Source organism: Zalophus californianus, chromosome X, assembly GCF_009762305.2.
Source record: "Zalophus californianus isolate mZalCal1 chromosome X, mZalCal1.pri.v2, whole genome shotgun sequence".
NCBI lineage: Eukaryota > Metazoa > Chordata > Mammalia > Carnivora > Otariidae > Zalophus > Zalophus californianus.
The window spans coordinates 2279523-2305752 of NC_045612.1; the positions used below are offsets into that span (position 1 = coordinate 2279523).

Consider the following 26230-nt stretch of genomic DNA (forward strand, 5'->3'; position numbering starts at 1 on the left):
TGGTCTTGGATTTCCCAGCCTCCGGAACTGTGAGGAATAATTGTCTGTTGTTTATAATCCACCGCTCTGGTAGGTTTGTGATAGCAGCCAGGACAGACCAAGACAGTGCCAGGGGCCCCTTCCAGGTGGGATGTGAGCTGGACAGGGGTGGGCTAGGGCAGAGGGCTGCAGGCGGGAGCCTGGGCTAGGGCAATGACGGAGGCCCGGGTGCTGGCCCACGACGTGGGGCTCTGGGGACCATGAACTCCCAGGGAAGCAAAAGACTTCTTGGGGGTCTCAGAGGGGGGCAGTGTTGGAGAAGCTACAGGGCTCCAGAAAGCAGGGGCACTAAGAAAGGGGCAGAAAGGAACATTCTCAAACCCCCACTAGAGGCCCACAGGGCCCCTGGAGAGAAGCCCTAGGCTGTCCCCTTCCCTCTGGGCCCAGTATCAGATGTCCGAGCAGACCTGTGGCCTTGACTTTTGCACACCTGAAGCTTGCCCGAACAGAGCTTGCATGTGTTTTAAGGAAAAATAGGTGGAATTCTCACTGGCAAGTGCAGAAGTGGGTAAGACATAACTAATCAACACAGTTAATCGTGAAACCAGCAAAGTAAATGAATGGTTCTCTCCATGTAACTGGCTTGCGAGCAGAGATGGCTGGGCTGGCGGTATCACAGCACCTGCTTAGCAGCTGCGTTTGGGGTAGAATCGACAGACTGAGGAGGATGGGACCCTGGAGGAAAGATGACACAGGCCTTTCCAAAATCCCCTTCCTTGCTGTTGTAGCACATCATGGCCTGTGAGGTCCCAACCCAAGCACTCCTGGGGCCCCCTCTCTGTGCTTGTCCTTCTGGGACTGGGCAGCTGACTCCACAGCTGAGCCTTGTTCATATTTGGGAGGGTTAGGATGCCAGGGGCCTGTCCTCACTACCTGCCTTTTTGAGGAAATGATCATTAGAAAGAGGGCCAGCCACTGGCCAAGAGGACTGACCTCTCCACTCCCACCCTCACCTAGCCCAGAAGCCACTTCTGTCACTCGCTTCCTGGTCCCTGGGGGAGGAGCTCAGGATCCAGCCTGGTGTTGGGCTCCCACTGGAATTCAGACTCAGGGGAGAGCCCTAGCCAGGGTGGGAGAAGGTACCTGGTTGAATGACAGGCCCCTTCTGGGAAGGGGCAGCTCAAATTTCCAGGGAAGCCAGCCCTCTGTCATCAGGGCACCTCCTGTCCCCTCCAGGCATCCAGTAAGGGGGGAGATAAGATAACACCTGGATCCCAGGAGGGGGCAAGAACTTCAGAGCGTAGGGCGCCTGGGTGGCTCAGTCGGTGAAGCGACTGCCTTCGGCTCAGGTCATGGTCCTGGAGCCCCGGGATCGAGTCCCGCATCGGGCTCCCTCCTCGGCGGGGAGTCTGCTTCTCCCTCTGACCCTCTTCCCTCTCGTGCTCTCTCTCATTCTCTCTCTCTCAAATAAATAAATAAAACCTTAAAAAAAAAAAAAAAGAACTTCAGAGCGTAGAGAAAGGAGCAAGGGAAGAGCTGTTGACCTAAACTTTGACAAAATAAGTCCAGGAACACCAATGCCATTTAACATATATTTATTGAAATCTACTTGATGCAAGGCACTGTGCTAGATCTGGTAGGGGAATCAGACATGAAGGGTCACCCCTGTCTTATAAGAGCTCACAATCTAACGGGTGGGGGGCAGGTGGGGAGGGCGAAGCTCTAGTGCAAGGCTGATTATAGTAAGTGCCATAAAACAAACAAGTTAAGGAGCTCAGGGAGGAATGAGAGAAGAGGGCCAACAACTGAAATATGGACCGGGGCAGACACGGCAAAGAACATTGAAGGCCAAGTTAAAAGAGACCATTTCTAGTTTTGAAGGTAAACACCTAAACTGATACTAGGAGAAGTACAGAATGTAAGTATACTAGTAATAGAGAAATTCTCAATTCCCCAATCTGATGGATTCTCTGGAAGTAGCGAGACGCTTCCAAAAGAAACAACAAGGTGGTGGGTGTTGACTTAAACTCGTTTCATGGGACAAACAGGGGAACCGTACAGCAACGCTACCTGGACAGAAAGGCATTGGTCCAACTCACTGAGACTAAAAGGCATAGATTTTTACCCATCTGAGTGAGCAGAGTACAGTACCACATTCAAACAGGTGTTTCCGATAATCAGGTGGGGCTTGGGCCGGGAACCCGAGCCGGGTAGAACATGAGGAAAACCAGCCACGTGATTCTCCTCAGGAAGCAGCCAAGTGGTAAAAGGCAACTGGCTCTTGACAGATTGCAGAAAGCAGAGACCCACTCAAGCTGGCTCAGGTCAAGGGAGACTACGGTGGGGACACAAATGAACTGATGGGGGCAGCTGCCCGACATCCAAGAACATAACGAGGCCAGGACTCCGCTGGGGTGCTGGAGCTGAGGCAGCTCTGGAGTGCTTAGCAGGAGCCCACACATCTTCCAGCTGGTGCCACCCATGGGGTCAACTCCTCTATATATCGTGTGGCTCCCTCTTTCTTCCAATACCAACTAGAAACGCCTCTCTCATTTTTCTTGTTCGCACTTCACAGACAGAGAACCTGAAAGGCCCAGCCTGTCGTGTCCAGTCGGCTCTGATGACTGGTTGCTGCCCTTGAGTCAAGGGTTCAGTTCTGGTTGAATTAATGTGGCCTGGGGGGGCGGTGAGGGTCCCGGGGCACATGACAAGGCTGAAACCCCAGGCCCGTGGAATGCCAACACTGTGATTTGAGCGGGGGTGGGGGCGGGGCTCACTCTGGAAGTGCAGAAGTGGGTAAGACATAACTAATCAACACAGTTAATCGTAATAAGCAGCAAAAATGGTAAACAACCACTTTCATTTAAAAGTTTCAGCAAGTATTCAAAACTTTAATAAAAGCAATGGAAGGTTTCTTTCAGAATCTAAGAAAAGGATCTATTTTTAATGAGAGTCGGCGTTCTATGTAACCCAACTGCTCTACATTTCCCTTGCGAAAGGAATGTGTGGGATTAGAAAGAAAAAACGAAATGAGGTAGATACACAAATGCATAGACGAGCACACACAACAGGAAGCTTGATCACATAACACTGAACTTGCGCAACTACGGGACACACGTTAAAGCCACAGGCTGCTTGCGCCGGACAGAGCACAGACGTCACCCGCAAACACAGCGACAGAAAAGATGCGGTCTTTAGTGTTAACTCTAGAAGAGGGTTTGTGTCAGAGAGAACGCGAGAACTGAGAATGACAAAAGTCAAGGAGGGCATGACGTGACGCCAGGACGCCGCGTCCCAGCGGGCGAGCTATGGAGCGGCGGCGACAACGCTGAGTTCTGAGCTAATACTGTATCTGGATCCTTCAGAGAAGCTGACAAACGGCTAGTGAGCTGCCAGACTCGCCCCCCATCAATGTCAAGTTCCTTACCCAATGGCCGTTGTGTCGAACGTGTCCTGACAGCTTGAAAAGAGACCAGTGATGCAGAAGGAAGCAGTGACTGCGGACACAGTTGGACCGGAAGCCACAGAGCAAAAGCAGCGGCTATGTAACAAGTGCTGTTGGCTTCTCTCCAGCCCGAGGGCCGGGATGGAGACATCAGAGAGAGCCACTCCCGTGGCCTGGCGGCCATTCCCGAGGACCTTCTGGCTAAGGTCACAGCGGTCACCAGGGGACCCTGCTTCCCAGGATGGGGGCCTGAGAAGCTCCTCCGGGTGTGCCTGCTGAGAAGCTCCGTCTCAGCCTCGGCGGGGCGGGGGGGGGGGGGGCATCAGGAAGGGTACACCCCCTCTAGGGGCCCGCTAGTGGCCCCTGGGGCACAGCTGCTGGGAGGTCACACCACAGCCCCGGGGCGGCTGGCTTCTACCTGCGGGTTCGGCAGGTCACTGGAGGCCAGCTTTCTGGTCAGCCCTTGCTGCCGTTCCTCTTGGGGGAGGCTGTCGGGAGTAACAGCCTAGCCCCAGGATGACCAGCTTCGGTTTCTACGCCATATGGGCCATCAGAAGGGCACGGTTGCCCTCCAAACCCTTGTTCTATTGCCCCTCCTGGGCATGGCCGCTGACGGTCCCAGCCTGGGCCTGTTGTGGCCAGCGTCTACGGCCGTGACACACAGGGCATCAGAGGGGCACGGTTCCGCTCCGAGCCTCTGCTCTGTTGCTCCTCTTAGGTGTAGCTGCAGGAGGTAACGTCAGAACACGTGGGTGAGTTTCCCCCTAGTTGCCCAAAGCAAAAGCCACCAGACTGACCTCTTTCTGTTTCCAGAGTCACTCACTAGGAGGAGGATGCAATCCACATGACAGCATCGGTCAAGTGAGTCTTCTTGTGTTCGAGGAGATGTGTCTTGGGTGGATCTGCTGCTCAGGCACTGAATCCATGCCGGGCATGGCCAAAGCTCCCAGGAGCTTGAAGGAGAGCCAGCTGCAGCCAAGACCACGTTTGGACCACCCCATTGATCTAGTTTAGGCCCAGGCCTGCTGCTGACAGGTAGGGCTATACTGAGGAACAGTCAGAATGTTCTGGCCAATCCGAGATGGACGTTTCTCTTGCGTGTCTGCGTGGCCAGGTTGGATAGTCAAGTACTGCCCACAGACATGCACAGAGTCTGCGTCTTGGATGAGGAGAGAGCCTGCTTCTCTGGCCCCTTCCCATCCAGCCTGCCCACCTGGTGCATCCACCTTCTGGTGGGGCAGGGCTTTCAACTTTTCATTTGTAATTAAAATTCTAGAAGAAAACATCATCGTATCTCAGTACGGAAGCAATGGAAGTTACGGCTTAACGGACAACGGTGAGTGCTCAGATATGTAAAACTTAAAACTCGCACGACAAAATGTAATAAAACTGCTACAAAGAGCAAAGCAATAAAACTGGAAAAGAGATCATCACAATCGATATAGAAAGAACCGCTGTATGAAGTCAATATATCCAAAGGTAACTTGGTAACTGGTCAAAGGAGATGAACGTACGATTTGCGTGCAAGAAAACAGGAACACGATTTAAGTCACTGCACGGGAGAAAGAAGGGGAGACTAGGAGTCAGGAGGCCTGGGTCCATCCCCAGTTCCGGTGCTAAGGAGCCACAGAACGACAGCGATAATTATGGTGATGACAGCGGACGACCTTCACTGAGTGTGCACCTTCGGGCCAGGCGTGGCGTCGCAGTTCTCACGATAACCTTAGGAGGTAGTCCTGTGATCACCCCTGTTTTAGAGCCCGAAACAGAGGGCTGCCTCCATGGGAGGAGAGGCTATCGCTCCCGAAAAAAGAGGCATCACCTTATACTTGAGTCCTTGAGACGTCCCTGTTATGGGGATGCTCTTTCAACTACTTGAGCTTGAACAGAACAGTGCTGCTTGAGGACAAGACCTATGAACCCGAAACAGACCCCAGTTGATGCTTAGTTTTGGACGCACATGGAAGTCACCAGAACAAACTGGTTGAAGAAAAATGGACGCAAAAGCAATGTAGCCCAGATTCAGTACTTATTCCTGGGAGTATGACCTCACAATGCCAAGTTATAGATGCTTCAAAAAAGTCTTTTAACGGTCATTTGAAAAAGGCAAACACGGTAAGTGGTTATGTTGTGGAGCTACGGGACAAATTTAAAAACAACAACTGTCCGAACAGTATGTGAACACGTACTTATGGCTTGGGAGGAAGTTTCTAGTGAGAGCCTTGTGCAGGGATTGTCACAGTGCTACATGGCACACAGCTTAGATGGATGGAAGCCATCGGATGTGCTTTGAAACTGTCGGGGGACTCAAAAGGGGCTACCAGGTTGGTGAAGATGGTGAGGTCAGAGATGCATGTGAGGATTCAAAATAAAATCATCTTGTGGAGTGGCGTGAGGGAAAAAAAGGAGTATTTTCTAAAGTAATATATTATTCTATGTAATATGTGATTTACAGTATGTACGTATAACTGAATTAATAAATTAAATATTATAAGACATTTGAGTGTTCTATGTACATCCCTAACAATTTATAAATTCAAGTAGGCCAAACAACTCTGGGGCTCTATCTTGTCTTCAGGTAAAGCTGGGGTCACGTTACATCGAGGCCATCACTGACTAGCTCTGTGTCCCGTTCCCGGAGGGAGCAGCCGGGAGAAGGGGACCCACACGCCCCCCTCCACCCCCCACATGCAGGTTTCTCTTCTCTCATTCTCGGTTTCAAGGCCCGCGGATTGGAATACCTTGAAGGTACTTTATGCCCGTCACACTAGTCCAAATAAATTAGAATGTCGGAGAAGCTACTCTCGATAGGCAAAATGGGAAACATGTACACTTATAAATTGCTGGTGACAGTATAAATTGGATTCGACCTTTCTGACGCGAAAATATATCAGCGCTACAAAACTGTTCATCTCCTTTGACTCTGCCCTGCCCCTCTAGAGACTCGCCCCCCCCCCCCCCCCGCCCCCTGCCCCGCGGGAAGCCGCCGCCTCCGGGGGCCTCCTCTAGTCGTGGTGGGTCGGCTGATGCTTCTGCAGCGCCGAGCGCCTCTTGAACACGCGGCCACACGCGCTGCACTCGCAGCGCCTCGCTCCGCTGTGGGTCCTCCGATGGCGACTCAGGCCCGAGCTCCTCCGGAAGGCCTTCCCGCATTTGTCACACTCGTAGGGCTTCAGTCCGCTGTGGATGCGCCGGTGCTTAATGAGGTCGGACGGCCCGCGGAAGGCCTTGCCGCAGTCGCCACAGCCGTAGGGCCGCTCACCGGTGTGGATGCGCTGGTGCTCCAGGAGGCTGGAGCTCTGCCGGAACGCCTTCCCGCACTGGCCGCACTCGTACGGCTTCTCGCCCGTGTGGATGCGGCGGTGCTTGGTGAGCTCCGAGCTCCTCCGGAAGAGCTTGCCGCAGTGGGGGCACCCGTACGGCTTGGCCCCGCTGTGGATGCGCTGGTGCTCGGCCAGGCCGTTGACGCCGCGGAAGGACTTGCCGCAGTCGTCACAGTCGAAGGGCAGGTGGCCGGTGTGCACCCGCTGGTGCTTGAGAAGCTCCTGGCGATCCAGGAACTCCCGGCCACACGCCCTGCAGGCGAACGGCTTTTCGGACGTGTGCAGCTTCTGATGGCGAAAGAGGTGGGTGCTCACTTTGAAGGACCGCCCACATTCCTCACAGTCAAAGGGCTTCTCTCTGCTGTGGACACGCAGATGCTGACTGAGGCCTGCGTTCTTCTTAAACCTCTTCCCACATTCCTCACACTCGAAGGGCTTCGCCTCCCTCTCCATTTGCTCCCTCTTCTCCAGAGCATCTTCCGGGGCTCGGCTGGGGCCGGGCTGGGGCTCTGCGGCCACATGGCCCTTCCGGTGCTCATTGAACTCCGAGACCCCCCTGAAGACCTGCCCGCAATCACCACACTCCCAGCCCTTCTCCTCACTGTGAATTCTCTGGTGCTGCACGAGGAGGACCTTAAGCCGAAAGGCATCCCCGCACTCTTTACACGCGAAGTGATGTTCCATAGGCAGATTCTGAAGGCTCCCCCCCCTCCGCTCAGAGTCCCTGTTCTGTTTGACCTCGGGGCTGGGCTCCCCGGCCCGCGGGGAGCTGGTGGATGCCATCTCCTGTGGCTGAGCGTCTTCACCCATCGTCTGCTGTTGGGTCACCAAGATGCCTTCTGAGATGAGAACCGCGAGACACTGTTCCTCTGCAGAGGAGGAAGGAAGGAGGTTACTTTCCTTTGTCGAGAATCGCATTCCTCCTGAGACAGCTGCTGAACACAGCGCCCAGAGAGGCTGCGGGCAGGCTGGCTGGTGCCCATCCAACTAGAAGCAAGGACTACGGACGAGAGGCACAGAGAGGCCTCGTTGCTGCCCACTCCCTACCACCAAAGTGGCCCTGAGGAGATCTCCCCCTTCTATGGGAGAGAAGCAGCCGCACCTCCTCCCCAAAGGCTCAGCTGGGTGTCCCCCCACAATTTTTTCATTTTTCACGTTTCTTTTTCACTCACCAGAAGGCTTCGCTCGATCTGCACTAAGGGATGGGGCAGATACCAGCAGCACGTGTCCTCACACCAGGTAGGATTCAAAACAGGAACTCCTGCTCACGGAAAAGGAAAAAGGGTTTTGCTGGCAGCCAGAGATGCCATCAGAACACAGCCAGAGTGGGGCAGGGCCTTCAAAGATGAAACCCTTTTAATCCACAAAGTCGAGCTTGGTTGTGCCCTCAGGCAGGTCATTCATCCGTTCCAAATGCCTTCCCCAAGGGCTGGCTCCCTCCAGGGAAGGGATGAGGCAGACCCCGGGCCCACCCGGATGCAGGGCCAGGTGGTCATCCAGAAGAGCTGATCCTCCCTTTCTCCGGGTTCACGTTCCTCAGCGCCTGCTCACTGAACTTCGCCCTGTGCTGCAACTCCCAAAGCTGACCCACAGCAGGCTCCTGTCTTAGCAACCCTGCCCACCTCACATGTGCGGCCCCTCTCAGGGCAGAGGGCCTTGCTGTGTCAACCTCTCCCTCAACAATAAACTATAATAAAATGGCCATGTAATTTTGGGGTAATCTGTGATTTTTTAACAAAGTTTCCTAAATGATAGTGGCCAGTTTGTTCTCATTTCTTTCCCAATAAAACACTGACAGGGCTTCTTTCCATGCCATTAGGAGTCGGGAGGGAGCCCTGCTACTTTGAAATGTTGACCAAAAAAGAAAAAAGAGACGCTGAGGGTGGCAGACACTTCTGTGTTTTCTTACAGCCGATCCCCAGGGTGGGGGGTCTAAGCCCCCAGAAGGCAAAAGCTTGTGTAGGGCTACTCCAGGCGGCCCTAAGCCCACACCCAGCTGTGCAGGACCGTGCGGCTGTGGGGAAGCTGGTGGAAGGACTATAGGGCCGTCCTTACCCACGGAGGTCGCATCCCTGTAAAATGCCAGCGTCCTCTGCGCGGCGTCCAGTCTCAGTCACTCCTTTTGCGATGTACTGTGCCACATCATCAGATGTCACTGAATCCTGAAAGAATTCCCAGGGATAAGTTGTCCTTCTATCCATTCTAGAATGAGGGTGGGGGGAGCACTAGTAATAGCAGCGATAAGAGGTGAGGGTCTGGAGTGGGTGTGCATCGCCAGCATGGAGATCTAAGCACAAGCCTCAAGAAGTCCTGGAAAGAGGGCGCCTGGGTGGCTCAGGTGGTTAAGCGTCTGCCTTCAGCGCAGGTCATGATCCCAAGGTCCCGGGATCGAGTCCCGCATCGGGCTCCCTGCTCCTTGGGAGCCTGCTTCTCCCTCTGCTTCTCTCTCTCTCTCCCCCTCTGTCTCTCATGAATAAAAAAACAAAAAAACAAAAAGAAGTCCTGGAAAGAGAATCTGACCAGGCATCAGAAGACCTGGGCCATGGCCCTGGCCTCCCACTGTCTTCCCGAGGGACCTCAGTTCAATCACTTTCCTGGACCGAAATGCAGCTCCCCCACCAGCATCATGGGAATTACAACCCCAGCAGGTGTCCATTTCTTGGTAGACTCGGGAAGAAAGCAGAGGGAGGACAGGCCTAAGCTGGAGTTCGGGTCCCGTAGTGTGTCATGCTGGGAAAAGAGGCAGAGGTCACGGCCACAATCAGGGAGCAGTGACAGATTCCCAAGCCAGGCAGAGGAAAGCACAGCTCACCTGGGCCTCAAGTATCTCAAGAGGACCTGCCAGGACCGGGTTTCCTGGCGGTCCATCCTGGGGGAGGGCAAGACCCTGGGGTGGGGGCAGGCAGAGCTAAGGAAAGTGAAAAGAGCCATGAGTGACAGCAGCCCTGCCTTTGGGTCCCCGAGGACAAGATTAGTGATTTCCTTTTCCCTGGTATTAAATCTTACTCAGTCTTCTCTCGCACAGCAGCTGAGTGACAAGCCAGAGCACAGGTGTGCCTAAGAAAACATACCCCAAACACTGGGGGAAACAGACTGGCAAAGAATTCATACAGGCAGGCCGGAGGGAACCCAGACAAGACAAATGAATGCTGGCCCAGGAACAGCGCAGGGAACGCAGACGCAGATGGGGGGCCAGCAGTAGCGAGACTGGCTCTCGGAGACAGGCCGGCCACAGGCCTCCCAGCAGCCAGCCTCAAAGAGGTCAGGGCTCACACTGCATAGGAAGGAAGCGTCCCCAAAAGAACACCAGAAGAAATAACTAAGTGAGAAGTGAGAGGGCCTTCCAACTTTGTAAGGGCAACAAAAAAGATGGGGCCACTGGGAGAGGCAACCAAAGAGCAGGATCCAGGCCTTGTTGGGCTGGAAGCAGGGCCTTTTAAAGGCCGTGCCCCACCGAACTCAAGCAATTATCCAGGTGACAGTGAGACAGATGCAGACAAGAACATTTCTGTGAAACGTCTGACAAAACGAAAAGTTGGACAAAACAACTAGAAGAAGGAGCCTCAAAGAAAAGATCTTCAAACACCAAGTCGCTAAATAAGAGATCTGAACAATATGTACAATTTACCTTTTTCTTCCAGATTGCAAAATATGTGAAATGGTGTAATTATATTACCACAAATGTGTGTGCCTCAGAGGCCTCCCGTTTCAGTGAATTCAAAAGAAGCAGGAACACAGTTTCTGTTCTGATGTCAGGTCAATTCAACTTAATTCCTAACTAAACGAAAAGGAGGCATTTTCTACACTAGCTCAAGGAGTAGAAGACCCAGACACTCCAGAAAGACTTACATAAAATCAGATATTGAAAGGGATAGATGATAAACACTTCTACTTCTGGCCATGATATTGTAACAAAGAACAATGTCCTGCCATAAGGTGGCTCAGTCGTGAAGCGGCTGCCTTCGGCTCAGGTCATGGTCCCGGGGTCCTGGGACTGAGCCCCACATCGGGCTCCCTGCTCGGCGGGGAGTCTGCTTCTCCCTCTCCCGCTCCCCCTGCTTGTGTTCCCTCTCTCGCTGTGTCTCTCTCTCTGTCAAATAAATAAATAAACATCTTAAAAAAAAAAAACAAACTGGACAGGGCGCCTGGGTGGCTGAGTCGGTTAAGCGACTGCCTTCGGCTCAGGTCATGATCCCGGAGTCCCGGGATCGCGTCCCACATCGGGCTCCCTGCTCGGCGGGGAGCCTGCTTCTCCCTCTGACCCTCCCCTCTCTCATGTGCTCTCTCTCTCTCTCTCTCTCACTCTCTCTCTCAAATAAATAAATGAAATCTTTAAAAAAAAACTGGACAAAATAGATTTGAAACAAGTTTTCAGATAACTGGGCAGCAGGAAGTGCAGGATCGTCACCCTGAGAGAAGAGAAACAACTGAGATAAGCCTTATCACTGTCCTGGTTCTGCCTGGAGGCAATTTCTAGACTGAGCGTGCAGGGAAGGGGGACTCAAACGGAGCTTGGTGGCTTCATCAAGACCCAGACTAGCATCCAGGGCAGTTGATGCAGCTAGAAGTTGCAGAGCAGAGTTCCAGAAAGGAGGGAGCTATGCAGAAAAAAAGAGCTCCAAAAAATCAGCATAAGGCCCCCCTTGAGCCTTTCCTGACTCCCAAGCCACGCATACATAATAAAACTCCCAAAGACTAGGAAAAGAATGGCCAGGAAGCTTTAAGCTGAACAATTCCCAGGACACACATAGGTAGCGAGATGTTCAGGGTTCAAAAAACCAGAGTAAAGAGTCCTCAGTGATCACCTGGGCCATTCAGTAGAGACTCAGAGGGGCCACGCCTTAGTAGTAGGACTGACCGACTCCTGGGGCCACAGCCACCCCAAACCTGCTCTAGACAAGCTTACAAATAGGCCTCAATGTGATGAAGCTGGTCCACAAATAACTACCTCCCCAAAGGAAGTCCAACCCTTTTCAAAGCGAAATAACAAAATCTAGACACTCAACAATATGATCTCTATGACGTCCAACAGCCAAAATAAAATTACTGAAATGCCAAGAGGCAGGAAACTGTGACCCATGGCAAGGAAAATCAGGTCAACAGAAATACTCAAAAATGATTACTGGTAGAACTTACAGATAAGGATAACAGCCAGTTTAACTAGGTACAAGTATTGAAAGAAAAACAGAAACATAATGAAAAAAATGGACAATATAGACAAGATCCAAGTGGGGCTTCTGGAGGTGAAAACTATAACAGTTAAAATGAAAATTTCACTGGATGTGATTAACAGCAGATTAGACACTGGATTAGAAAGCTTGAGGATAAAAAGAAGGATTAGATTTAAGCTGAACAACTCCCAGGATACACACAGGTAGGGAGATGTTCAGGGTCCAACACCCCCCCCCCCAAGAGATTAGAAAACTTGATGATATAGCAATAGAAACTAACCCAAATGGAGATCAAAATGAAAAAAAAAAAAGATATTTACAAAACAGTCTCAGTGACCTGGACATAACAGAAAATCACCTAACACACATGTAACTGGAATCTGAAAAGACGAAGAAAAGGGGGAGAGGATAAAAATATAGTTGAAGAAATAATGGTTGAAATTTTCCCCCCCAAATTTGATGAAAACTAGATCCAAGAAGCCCAGCCAACCCCCTACCAAGACTAAACAAACAACAAAACCAAAAAACCACATACATATACCGAAACACGTCATAATAAAATTGCTGAAAACTAGTGATAAAGAGAAAATCTTAGAGCGGCGGGGGCGGGGGGGGGGGACATGTTATATACAGAAGTGCGAAGATAAGAACAACTATGGGCTTCTTATCAGAAAATGTGCAAAGCCAGCAAACAGCTGAATGACGTTTCTAAAGTGCTAATGGAAAAAACCCCGTCAACCTAGAATTCTATATTCAGGGAAAATACCCTTCAAAAATGAAGGCAAAATAAAAACTTTTTCAGACAAAAAGCTGAGAGAATTGGTCCCCAGCAGACCTGTACTATTAAAGAAAGTTCTTCAGGTGAAGGAAAATGATACCAGATGGAAACTTGGATCGACACAAAGGAATGAAGAAGACTAGGAATGTAAAAACACTTTTACCCCCTTTATTTTTAAATCTTTAAAAAATAACTGACCATTTAAAGCAAAAATAATAAGGTACTGTGGGGTTTATAACACGTAAGTAAAACATATGATTGTGTGTTTAAGGAAGCCCTCTGAGACTCTGATGCATGTTAAAAAGCCAGGAGTAGAGATAAAATACAATTCCAAAAGATAATCCAAAAGAGTAAAGAAACAAAGGAAAAAGAACAGAGAGAATAAATAGAAACAAATAGCAAGATGGCAAACTTAAATCCAACCTCATGGATAATTAAGTCAAATGTAAATGGACTAAACACTCCAATCGAAAGGCACAGATTATTAGACTATATTAAAAACAATACTCAACTCTATGCTGTCTGTAAGAAACTTTAAATATAAAGACTTTAAATGTAAAGACATAGATAGGTGAAAAGTAAAAGGATGGAAAACAACATACCATAGGTCTAAATAATCCCAATGTCAAAAATAACAAAAGGAGGGCGCCTGGGTGGCTCTGTCGTTAAGCGGCTGCCTTCGGCTCAGGTCATGATCCCAGGATCCTGGGATCGAGCCCCGCATCGGGCTCCCCGCTCCGCGGGGAGCCTGCTTCTCCTTCTCCCTCCCCCTGCTTGTGTTCCCTCTCTCGCTGTGTCTTTCTCTGTCAAATAAATAAATAAAATCTTTAAAAAAAAATAACAAAAGGAGAGGGGGAATGATGGATGTGGCTCAGAGCTCTGGAGACCTTACTGAAGAGTCCTAGAACTCAGAGCAGGAAGAAAAATGGAGAACTTAAACATAAAATCAACCAGTGGTAGAAAACAAGAAAAAAAAAAAAGAAGAAAAAGAAATAAAAATGAAAAAAAAAAAAAACCCAACAGGTGGCTAATACGGATGACACACAGACTACAAAAATTCCAATCCTTCATAGAAGATGGAGACAGACAGCAACTGTTTACTAAAAAACCCAAAGAGAGTAGGGGAAGGGGAGAGAAGAGCTAAGTATATATTTGCATTTCAGGAGAAAAAAGGAGTAAACGGAGTGACTTGTAGCTAAAATAAGCACACCTATACTGTAACGTGTGCCACCCTGGGGTAGAGTCTAGATTTAGAAAGGTCTTCTGCTTTCTGTTTCTGTACCATGTGAATTTTTAGTAACCAAGCTGCATTTCTTTGGTAATCAGAAAAGAATAACAATTTAAAAAGATTTGGGTAGGCTTTAGATAAGAAAGATTCTTAGCATGTGAGGGGGTAGGGCTGAGGCCAAGGAAGCAATGGGGAATGGCCCTCAAAGCTGAGCAACATCCTGAGGTACCCACATGGGCATGGCAGACACAGGGGAGAGGGGCTGATAGCAATGTGTGGGCAGTCCCAGAAAGCTTAGAGATAGGACCATGGGGTTGGGACTTCCTGGGCTCATCTCCCCAGGCTCTCAGTGCCATGGATGGGTGTGAGCAGAAGGCCTCCTTTAGTCTCAACATCCAGAGAAGCCCCATTCCCTTCTTCAACCCAGTGCCCAGCACAGGTGCTTCCCTCGTGTGTGAGTGAAGCCCCAGGTACCCAGCAGCCAAGCTCTCTGTGTCCCACTGTCACCTGGGTAGGGCCCCCCTCTGAGCAGTTGGGATTCTTCCTGGTATACATTTGATGTCTGGTTTGACTTTGGCTTCCAATACAAAACAAACTGGTCGTAGATTACTTATACAATTCATTAAGAAAACTCACTTCCATTGACATTGAGGTTTTGCTGCCAAGTGGAATGGACAGAACATCTCATATTTACCTTCTGAAAAAGATGGCCTGTTAAAACTTGTCTCACTGTCCTCAAGCCCGAGACCTAAGGCCTTAACCCCTTACAAAGACCTGGCCCAAATCCGGCACCCCGCATCTCAGTCGTTCCTTCCAGACACCCTGACATTCATTTGTCCTAAATATGCCAAGATGATGCCCTTCGGGGCTCTGAACATGCCACAGGTAGTTCCTGCTAAGAATTCAGGCCTCATTCAAGTGTTAAACCTCCTAAAGTGTCTTCACTCTCGAGCCCAATCACCATTTACTCATAACACTTTTCACTACCTAAAAATCATCCTCTGAAATGAAATTATCTTTACCTGACTCCCCAGGAGAAACGTCACCTCCCAAAGGATAGAGACCTTCTCTTTCCTGGTCACCCCTGAATCCCCAGCGTCTGCAGGAGCTCCTGGCACCGAGTGGACATGGGATAAACTGTGGGGGGAGGGGCGTGTTAAATGGAGCAAACCTCTAGTTACAGAGTACCTACTACATGTTTGGTACTGTGCCTCTCCCTTCACATCATTTAATTACTGCAACCAATAGTTATTACCCCCTCCATTTTACACAGAAGGAAGTCATGGATCCAGGAGGTTAAGTAACTTGCCTGAGGCCCAGCTCCCAAGATTTAAGACTTTTCAAGCCACACCAAAGAAAGGAAATATGCAGCCCTCTAACACCAGGCCATATCCAGAGAATAGGCAGTTGTTGAATGTCCTAATAGCCTAATGGTATATATGGACTTCGGGGGCTGGCTTTAAATCATCCTTTTGATATACCATCAGAGACCCTCACTGGGCGCTAGTCACACACATCATTCTCTCTCTCTCTCTCTCTCTCTCTCTCTCACTCACACTCACACACACAGTTTTTCCAAGCCACCCATGTTTAATTGAGCACATCCTCCTGAAGCGTTCTATTTAATTGAGCAGATCCTATCAAAGTGTTTTGACTTAATTGGAATGATTAACTGTTGAAATCCTCGAGCCACAACCCCCAAGTGAATTATTAATTATCCTTTCCTGTGTAGCAACAGGAGTGGCCCTTCCTGTATCAGGCTTGCCCAGGGGACCTAACCTGCGAGAAATTCGGATCACCACACACAGTCCCAGCACTCATGGACATACAGAGATCATTTAGAAAGTGCTCATAAAAACAGGAGGGAAAAAGTGAGCCCTTCTTTCACAAAAGTAGCCAAATTCTGTATGATAAGATACACATTAACCCCCACTGCAGTTAAAAGTAAATTATCACCAATCCCGAAGATCATCTGATCATTTAGAAGCCATGCTGTACGACTGCTCTGCTTTGAAATGGCGGAACTAACCTGGGAAAGAAGCCGGATGCTGTGACAAAAGTGACAAATACAGATGTCCACTGCCTTCCAAAAGTGGACTTGCAGGGGCCAAGGCCAAAGCAATTCCAGGAAGAATATGAAAATCATAGTAATGCACCTGATGGATACAGAAGACGATGCTGACCTTGACCATAAGGCACTTTGATTCACCCAAAACTCATATAAGGTGCGCTCCTACACCCACCTGGGAAATGGCAGTTTGGAGAAAGATTATGGAAAAACAAATCTCTCTCTCTTAATATAAATAATATTGTTCTCCTTCTTTAAGTGGGATCTGAAGTATAGTCTAATGACTATGCACTCCCAGAGAGTGAAGGCCCTATCCAAGGTTGGCGGCAGATTCCACCCTGGACCAAGCAAAGTGCCAGAGAGACTGCAACTGTTTGATGAGCACAGGGGGATCCTCTTGATGCGAACCCCCTGCCTGACGATCTGAAAAATCATGTATTCTACAACACGAGAGCTCATGTGAGTGCAGAAATATTCCTGATATGTGCTTTAGATGGCAATGTACATTTTAATCAACTTCTTTAAATCAAATTTTCTGTATAGAATCAGAAACGCTGAGAACCAAAATAACCATTCCACTTTGATATGAAAGAACAGAAATTAAGAGCTGAATTCAATGGAGACAAAAACCAACCCATGTCAAAAAAGTAGTGAATAATTAGGTGTCTTTAAAAGGTGGCGTTTGAGCTCAGAATCCCTCCTCAGAATGTACTAGTAAAGCTTGCATCTGAACCTAAAAGATCAGTATTTCATCAATTCCATGGCACCAATGGCCATGCAACCTCCCTAGCAGGTACCCTTTTCCCCTGGGCAGTGGGGCAGGGGAGAGGCAGCAAAGCCACCCGAACTGGATCTATCTAGCAGCTTCCAGAAACTTCTAAGGGATGCCAGAAATACCTGGACTCCCTGGAACATCTAAATAAGGACCTGTACCAGAATGTCCTCAGGCCCTGGAAGACAACAGCTAGCTCGTGGTGTTCAGTTCTGGGCAGAGCAAAAATGCCCTGGAGGGTGTCTTTATAGGTCAGACAAGAGACCTCACTCCTCAGCATCTGTGGCTTTCTGTCCCATGCAAATGACAGCCTAGATTCCCAATTCTCCTCACTGGGTATCTGTCCTCCTCCAAGTCTTGCTGCTTACACCGAGAATTGTCTCTGGGCAAAGACGGTTCAGTGACACTGACATATATGCAAATAGAAGGGCTTCCAGAAACGAAAGGATATTTCCCACCATCTTGCATCCTCACCCATGGGACCTTCTGACAGCATGATCAGCTTTAAGGCCAGTAGACATGGTCTGTAAACTCCCAGACTTACCCCAAAGAGACATACAAGGATGGCTCATTGTGTCTCAGGCCAATTCTGAGTGATAAGTCAGGCAGGTAAGGTCCCACCTGTTGGGACTGAAATAATTCAGGGGGACAGAAGCAGACTTGGGTGCACCTTCCAGGAACATGTCTCTTTGGGTCATGAGTGCTTGACCGAAGGACAGGGTGAGACAACACACACTGCCAAGATCCCAGTCCAACCCAGCCAGGCAAGGCCAGGATGCTGACCCAAGCCTCTGGGCTGAAGGCGAAGTTGGCCTCCATGTGCTCTCAACTTGTCTCACCAGGATGTGGCCACAAAGGCCTTATCAGGGCCCACCCAGTACTGTGCAAACGCACTGCTGCTAGAAGTGGCAGAATCCTAAAGGGCCAAGAGAGGGTGTTTCACCAGGAAAGTCTGTTTCTCTTGGGATGTTTGTGTCTGTGCGTGTCTTTTTCTGTGTGCGTGGGTGGGAGGCATCTGTCTCCATCTTCCCCGGTTTTCCTCTCTCACTTTGCCTGGGCACCTGTCCCTCTCTCTTTAGGTTTCCGTTTTCTTACCCTTCTATAAAAAGCCAGAAGGTAGACCAGAAGGGGATTTTGTAGTGTTTGTTGTACTTAACTGAGAAAAGGTTTATGTTCCCCCTTTCCCAAGAAGATGCATGGCATCTTACTAAAAATCAAAATAAATTCTAAGTATAGATTCGTTTAGGTTACATTGCCCTGGATATGAGAGAGTCTACACAGGTATGAGGGATGCTCATTTGGGGAGCCCAGGCAGGTTGGGACCGAGGCCGGAGCAGTGCACTAGAATCCTGGCTTCGGGTTTGCTAAGAACCCAAGGGGCAGAGTAGCAGGTGTGGGTGGGGCCAAGGAATCTGCATTTGCAACCAGCACTTTGGGGATTGGAATGTAGAACTGTGCCTTGTTAGTACTGAGCCCATCTAGAATCTGGAGTCTTCCTCACCACCAGCACTCAGCAGACAGGATTCAGGCCTGTGAGCTTCCGGGATGGGATCCCACTATCTGCGCCAATTGTCAGACTCCTGGGAAGAGAATTCACACTTTCTAGTGATTTTCCAAGGGGTCTCTCACCCAAAGACGGCTGCAAATCACTGTTCAAGAGGATTCTAAACATAGATCCAGGGACATTTTGGGGGGAGTGGACTGGACTGTGCCTGACACTGTGCAAGCTGCTTCTACTTAAAGGCTCAATGGGGGAGGGAGGATGGGGAAGGGGGTGAGTAGGCATTAGTACCCAGAGGGGGTGCTGTTCTGGCAATCTCCTCTGAAATCCTTTGGTAAAGGAAAAATGTCGGGTCTGAGGTTTAAGAGAAAATATTTCACTGACCAAGGAGACTGAAGGGGGCTGGCAGCCAGGCTAGGCCAACGTTGGCTGGAGGGCGTCAGTTGGAACAGGGTGGGACCTCTGGGAAGAGGGCCAGGATTTGGGGGGGGGGTTGTTTGAAAGGGACCATGGGCTTTGGGCGGCAGGCAAGTGTGTGTTTGTGGGGGTAGGATGGAAAAAGACATGTAATTAATCACCCAAATATAGACTAGGAGGCAGCAAAGGAGTTTAAGGGGGAGGCACAGGAGCAGGAGCTGGTGGCCCCCAGAAGGACGACAGAAAAAGCCCTGTTCAGACCTAGAGCCTTGAGCTCATCTTCCCCCAGCAAGCGCTGCCCCCCTCGCGCTCCCTCATAGCTCTTGGGCTATCCCCCCATCCCTCCCCACCAACCTGAGGCTCAACCTCCACCCAAAAGGAAAGGAGGAACTCCATCAGCAGGAACCCTTCCCAGCTCATCCACCCAGCGCCCCAGACTGCGGCTCAGCCCCTCCCCCAAACTGGGGGAAAGCCCTTTAACCTTCCCAACGCCCCCTCCCCCCCTCAGCCTCCGTTGCACTTGGGGCAGGGGGTCCCCTCCTTCCCATAACGACCAGTTTCCAGTGTCCCCCCAAAAGCAGCGTAGGCCTCGGCACATCCGCGATTCCCGCCCCTGACTGCCGCCCCCCGCCCGCCGCGAGAAGGCCTTCGGGCCTCCTCGTACCCTCCATCTGGGACTCGTCCTTCACTCTGGATGGCCTCAGGGCCGAGCAGTTTCCTGCGGGCCCTGCGGGCCCAGAAACGCCCCCCAAAAACGCTTGGCCTCCACCCACCGCACACTCTGCGGAACACTCACCCTAGCCCCGCGCACTCTCTCAGGCTGCCCCCCTGCGCATCCTCCCGTGGCCCAAACGGTCAGCCCAATCCCGCACACCCTCCCGCGCCCTGGGCACATCCTCCCGTGGCCCTCATGCTCACCCCGGCCCCGTGGCGGCCGACGCGCAGCCCTCGGTGGAGCGGCGCTGGCGCGGCCCAAGCAGGCCCGGCGTGGCAGGAAACGCCACGGAGCCGCCAGCGCCCGGCTGAGCCCAGCAGCCCCGCGGCGCGTTTCCGGAGCCGCGGGCGCCGCCGGGGGTAGTGGGGGAGCAAAGCCCCGCCCTGGCCCCGGCCCCGCCCGGCCAGCCAGCCCCAATTGGCCTGGAGAGGGGGCGGGGCAGGAAGGGGGCGGTGCTGAGGCCCGGGGGGGAGGGTCAGGCGCGACCACGGGTGATCTGCGCGTGCGGGCCCGTTGCCTAGCGGAGGGGGGAGGACTGGAATGAATGTACAAGTGAATGAATGAACAAACGAACGAACGAATGAATGAATGAGCGAACGGACCCACTAGCCCATGAAGGAAGGAATGAAGGAATGGAAAGAACCCCGCCCCCTCGGGCGCCTTCTGGACGGGGGTGGGGGGGGGGATGGGAACAGAAAGCAAAGCAGAGCAAAGCCAGATCTCACGGGAGGGGTCGAAGCGCCTCACTGAGTCACCAATGCTACTGTGAGCCCTTGCTGTAAGAATAGAGCTGTGAGCAAAACCAGGCCGCCTCGCTGCCCTCAGGGGGCGCGCATTTGGCGCCCAAGAGCTCCTGTGAGTGTGTGTGTGTGTGTGTGTGTGTGTGTGTGTGTGTGTGCGCGCGCGCGCGCGCTTGGGCACGAGTGTGGGAATGGGAGTAGAGGGGAAAAGTATTTGAGTTAATTTCAAAATAGGTCATACTATGAAGAAAAACCAACGGGATTCCTCGCGGGGGAGGGGAGGACCTTGCAGCCATTTCCAGAAGACTTTGGTGCCAGTCATCAGAAATCTAGGATGCTGCCTTTGCTCAGCAGTGTGCTAAGCCCGTTGATGCTTTCTTGAAGACTCCTGTTTCCTAAGGAAGACGGTAATAAGCAAGGGTCAGCATACAACACATAAGAGTGATAAGAACTGTGAAGAGCATCAATTAAGGTGATGTCTGGGAGTGATGGTGGGGGAATTCGGTGAGGCTATCGTTGATGTGAGACTTGAATGACAAGGACTCAACCATGTGAAGCTTGTTGAAGACAGGAAGGGCATCTGAAGGCAAAAGGGACAGCAAGTGTAAATGTCTTCTGCCAGGAATAAATTGGGTATATTCTAAGACCAAAAGGAAAATGCTGGACTGTAGTAAGCCAAGCGAAAAAAGAGCCACACTGGTGGGGTGAAGCTGGGCACTGAAACATGTCTGAAAGACATGGTTTAACATGTTTTTCATTCTGTATTAATAAACATTTAATGCTTTATTAGTGATAATGATAACCAACTTCTTAAATATTCTTGTAACAATTTTATCCATTAGATGTTAACAACTTTTTTTCCTATTTTCCTTCAGATTTTATTATGAAAACTTTGCAATATACGGATCAATTCGAAGATCTGTACCTAGGTACCAAACACTAATACTCTACAATTAGCATTATGCTATACTTGCTTGATTGGAAGGTCATCCTTATTTTACTGATCCGTTTCAAAATGAGCTACAGACATCAGTAGGCTTCACTCCCAAACACTTCAGCATGCATAACATTAGCTAGAGATCAATACCTGTCTACTGTTTTTTGTTTTTTTTTAAGATTTTATTTGACAGAGAGAGACACAGCAAGAGAGGGAACACAAGCAGGGGGAGTGGGAGAGGGAGAAGCAGGCTTCCCGCCGAGCAGGGAGCCCCATGCGGGGCTTGATCCCAGGACCCTGGGATCATGACCTGAGCAGGAGGCAGCTGCTTAACCAACTGAGTCACCCAGGCGTCCCCCTATTTACTGTTTTTTTTTTTTTGCAGGTAAAATTTAATACAGTGAAACACACAAATCTTAAGTGCCCCACGTAGTGAGTTTTGACAAACGCCTACTCCAATCTCCTGTCAAGATACAGAACACTCAACACCTCAGAACTTTCCCTTGTGTGCATTTCCAGTAAGTCACCACCACAATCCCACACAGAGGTAACCATGGTTCTAATTTTTCTCCACCATAGATACCTTCTGCCTATTTGAGAACTTATATGAATGGAATCATACAGTATATACTATTATGTGTCTGGATTCTTTCACTCCGTATGATGTTGGGATTTATCTATGTTGTTGAATGTGTTATTGCTTCTTTCCTTTTATTACTGAGTAGTATTCCATTGTCTGGATATATCCGAGTTGGTTTATTCATTCACCAGTTTATGATCTGGGCGGTTTCCATTTTGGACTATTATAAATAAGGCTGCTATGAACATTTGTGTACAAGTTTTTGTAGACATATGCTTTCATTTTACTCAGATAAGTACCTAGAAAGGGAATTGCCACGTCATAGGATAGTTGTTTTATAAGAAACTGCCAGAATATTCTGTAAAGTGGTTGTACAATTTATGTTCCCCCCAGAAATGTATGAAAGTTCCTTTTCTTTCCAATCTTCCTCAACATTTGTGGTTGTCAGCCTTTATTTTTAGCTATTTAAGTGGGTGTGAAGTGGCAACTCATTGTGATTTTAATTATCATCTCCCTGATGACTAATCATGTTGAGTATGATGCTTTTATGTGCTTACTGGCCATTTCTATATTCTTCTTTCATAAAGTGTCTGTTCAAATAGATTGCCCACTTGTATAGGGTTGTTTGTCTTTTTTATTATCTACTTGTAGGTGTATTTAAAGAAACCAGATCTTTTGAGGTACACTTGACATATAACTGGATATGTTTAAACTGTACTATCTGATAAGGTTTGACATATCTATATCTCCGTGAAACCATCACCACAATCGAAGCAATAAACATATGCATTACTCTCAAAGTTTCCTTGTGTCCCTCATAGCCCCTGTCTTCTTGCTCCCTGGCTTCTCTCATCTTCAAGCAACCACTAATCTGCCCACTGTCACCAGAGGGTAGTTTGTATTTTCTAGAGTTTTATATAAATGGAATCGTAAAATCAGTATTCTTTTGGATATACCATAATGGGTTTATTCATTCATTGGTTGATGGACATTTGGGTTGTTTCCAGTTTAGGGCGACTACAAATGAAGCTCCTGTAAACATTTGTGTATGATCCTTTATATGTACATATATTTCCTTGGGTAAATACCAAGAGTGGTATGACTGCATAATATAGTAGAGGTACATTTAACTTTTTAAAAAATTACCACACTGTTTTCCAAAGTGGTTGTACCATTTTACGTTCCCACTAGTATCGTAGGAGAGTTCCAGTTCCACATTCTTATCAGTACTTGGTATGGTCAGTCTTTTTAATTTTAGCCATTCTAATAGGTGTATAGTGTAATCTCTTTCTGGTTTTATTCTAGATTTCCCTGACTCATGATGTTGAACATATTTTTATGTCCTCATTAGCCATCATATACCTTTCTTTGGTGAAATGTCTGCTTAAACTTTTTGCCCACTTTATTATTATTGGGTTGTTTTTCTTATTACTGAGTTATAAGAGTTCTTTATATATTCTAGATACAAGTCTTTTGTCAGGTATATGCTTTGCAAGCATTTTCTACCAGTCTGTGGCTTGTCTCTTCATTCTCTTTACAATGTCTTTTCAAGAGCAGAAATTCTAAATTTTGATGAAGTTAAATTTATCAATCTGCTTTTCTATGGATTGTGCTTTTGGTGTCACATCTAAGATACCTTTATTTAACCCAAAGTCACAAAGATCTTGTTTTCTTTTAGAAATTGTATTGTTTTAGGTTTTATACTTATTTAGGTTTCTGATCCGTTTTGAGTAAATTTTTGTATGTAGTGTGAAATATGACTCCAAGTTCATTTTTGGGCTTGTGGATACTCAATTCTTCCAGCATAATTTTTTTTAAAGATTTTATTTATTTATTTATTTGAGAGAGACAGGGGGAGAGAGAGAGCACACAAGCAGGAGGGGCGGTGGAGGGAGAAGGAGAAGCAGGCTTCCCATTGAGCAAGGAGCCCGATGCGGGGCTCGATCCCAGGACCCTGGGATCATGACCTGAGCCGAAGGCAGACGCTTAACGACTGAGCCACCCAGGTGCCCCCCAACATCATTTGTTGAAAAGACTATCATTCTTTACTATTTTTTGTGCCTATATCAATTATCAGTAAGTGTGTGGATTCAAGACTCTCTTTGCTGTTCTTTTGTTGTATTTTCTATCTTTACAGTTTTGGTTTGTGTAATTTTCTAACAATCTTTGAAAGCAGGTAGTTTAAGTTCTACAACTTTGTTTTTTCGGTGTTGTTTTAACTAGCCCAGTTTTTTTTTTGCATTCCCATATACATAGAATCATCTTAGTTTCCAGAAAAAAAAACAAAAAGTCTGCTGGGATTTGGATTGGGATTGGATTAAATTCTGTAGAATAGGGGCGCCCTGGTGGCTCAGTCGGTTAAGCGGCTGCCTTCGGCTCAGGTCATGATCCCAGGGTCCTGGGATCGAGCCCTGCATCAGGCTCCCTGCTCGGTGGGAAGCCTGCTTCTCCCTCTCCCTCTGCCTGCCTCTCTGCCCACTTGTTCTCTCTCTCTATCTCTCTGTCAGATAAATAAATAAAAAAATCTTTAAAAAAATTCTGTAGAATAGTTTGGGGAGAATTGATATCTTAACAATATTGAGTCTTTTGACTCCTGAACACGGTCACTTTCTCTCATTTTGGTCTTTAATTTCTTTCAGCAATATTTTGTAGTTTTCAGTGTTCGGGTCTTTTATGTATTTTGTCAGATTTATTCCTAAGTATTGCATTTTTTGATACTATTTTGAGTGGCATTGTTTTAAAAATTTTTAATTTCTTTTATTATGATTATTATTATCATTATTATGTTCAGTTAGCCACTGTATAGTACATCACTAGTTACATTTCTGATTGTTCATTGCTAGTATATAGAAATACAGTTGATTTTTTAAAAGATTTTATTTATTTATTTGACAGAGAGAGACCATGAGAGAGGGAGCACAAGCAGGGGGAGTGGGAGAGGGAGAAGCAGGCTTCCTGCCGAGCAGGGAGCCCCATGTGGGGCTCGATCCCAGGACCCTGGGATCGTGACCTGAGCCGAAGGCAGACGCTTAATGACTGAGCCACCCAGGAGCCCCTACAATCGATTTTTGTATATTGATTTTGTATCCTGCAACCTGTTAAACTCACATATTAATTCTAGCAACTTTTCTGACAATTCCATCACATTTTCTACATAGGTAATCCTGTCATCTGTGAATAAAGGCAATTTACTTCTTGCTTTCCAATCTGGATGCTGTTTATTTCTTTTCCTTGCCTAATTTCCCAACCTTGGACCTCCAATACAATGTTGAACAGAAAATTTAAGAGTGGACATCCCTGTCTTGTTGCTGATATTGAGGGGAAAGCACACAATCTTTCACCACTAAGGATGATGTTAGCTGTAGGTTTTTTGTAGGTGTTCTTTATGAAGTTGAGGAAGTTCCCTTCTCTTTCTAGTTTTCTGGGAGTTTTTATCAGGAATAGATGCTGGATTCTGTCAAATGCTTTTTTCTTTTCTTTTTTTTTTTTGCATCTATTGAGAAGATTGCTATAGTCTGAATGTATCTTTCCCAAAAATCATATGTTGAAACCTTAGCCCCCAAAGGTGATGGTATTAAGAAATGGAGCCTTTGGGAAGTAAGTATGTCCCAGTGGGACTAATGCCCTTACAAAAGAGGCTCCAGAGATGCCTTGCCCCTTCACCATGTGCGAACATAACAGGAAGGTTCTGGCTATGAGTCAGGAAGAGAGCCCTCATCAGAATGTGACCATGCTGGTGCCTTGATTTTCGACTTCCAGCCTCCAAAACTGTGAGGAACAAATTTCTGTTGTTTAAAGGCATCCAGTTTGTGGTATTTTGTTATATCAGCCTGAATGGACTAAGACATGAATCATGTGTTTTTTATTTTTTAGTTGGTTTAGTTTGTTAATATGCTGAATTACACTGATAAAATTTTGAATGTTTAAATCAAACTTGCGTTGTCATGATAGGCTACTTAGTCATATTGTGTTGTCATTTTTGTATCTTGTTGAACTCAATTTGCTAAAAGTTTGTTTAGAGTTTTTGCAAGTATGCTCATAAAGAATATCAGTCTGTAGTTTTCTTTTCATATGTCTTTGTATGGTTTTGATGTAAAGGTAACGCTGGCCTCATTGAATGAGTTAGAAGTAGTCTTTCCTCCTCACTTTTCTGGAAGAGTTTGTGTGATATTGGCATTGTTTCTTCCTTAAAAAATTGGTAAAATTTGAGTTTCCTGGGCAGGCCACAGAGGATGTCATGCTGGGTGGCTAAAACCCAGAGACCCAGAGGACAGAGTTCAGGGTGACCATTTCAGAGGGAAAGCAAGAAAGAAAATCCTGGAGAAGAGAGAACCATAGACAGGGAACCCAAATTTGGCATATACACTCTGCCCAAATCTCTGGTGACTCTTGGGTGTATGCACAGGACAGACTCCAAGAGAAGAACCAAGCAGACATTTCACTTGGTGCCCAACACAAGGGAGACAGAGTTTGGAGTCTGAGTTTAGCTTAGTTAACAGCCAGCTGAAGCAGCAGCAACACCACCACCACCTCTCTGGGGAAATATAACAGAAAGCAAGAAGTCAGAGCCAACAGA

The 26230-nt window shown here is 48.2% G+C and overlaps 1 protein-coding gene across 3 annotated transcripts; it reads right to left on the bottom strand.

Annotated features, from left to right (window-relative positions):
* Positions 1 to 1557: 1557 nt before the first annotated feature.
* ZNF275 (zinc finger protein 275) lies at positions 1558 to 19735 on the bottom strand. 3 transcript variants are annotated; one of them, XM_027608626.2, is made up of 4 exons: positions 19601 to 19735; positions 8803 to 8909; positions 7920 to 8008; positions 1558 to 7616 (listed from the first exon to the last, which is right to left on the bottom strand). In XM_027608626.2, the coding sequence occupies exon 4, from the start codon at positions 7555 to 7557 to the stop codon at positions 6430 to 6432; it is 1128 nt and encodes a 375-aa protein (XP_027464427.1). In that variant the 5' UTR covers positions 7558 to 7616; positions 7920 to 8008; positions 8803 to 8909; positions 19601 to 19735; the 3' UTR covers positions 1558 to 6429. The 3 variants fall into 3 exon arrangements, with proteins under 3 accessions (XP_027464427.1, XP_027464428.1, XP_027464429.1); XM_027608627.2 differs by lacking the exon at positions 19601 to 19735 and adding an exon at positions 18266 to 18288; XM_027608628.2 differs by lacking the exon at positions 19601 to 19735 and adding an exon at positions 13299 to 13321.
* Between the last annotated feature and the right edge of the window lie 6495 nt (positions 19736 to 26230).

Bases quoted from the DNA above. Each gene is read 5' to 3' on its own strand.
- ZNF275 (XM_027608626.2), bottom strand. From the start codon at position 7,557: ATGGGTGAAGACGCTCAGCCACAGGAGATGGCATCCACCAGCTCCCCG.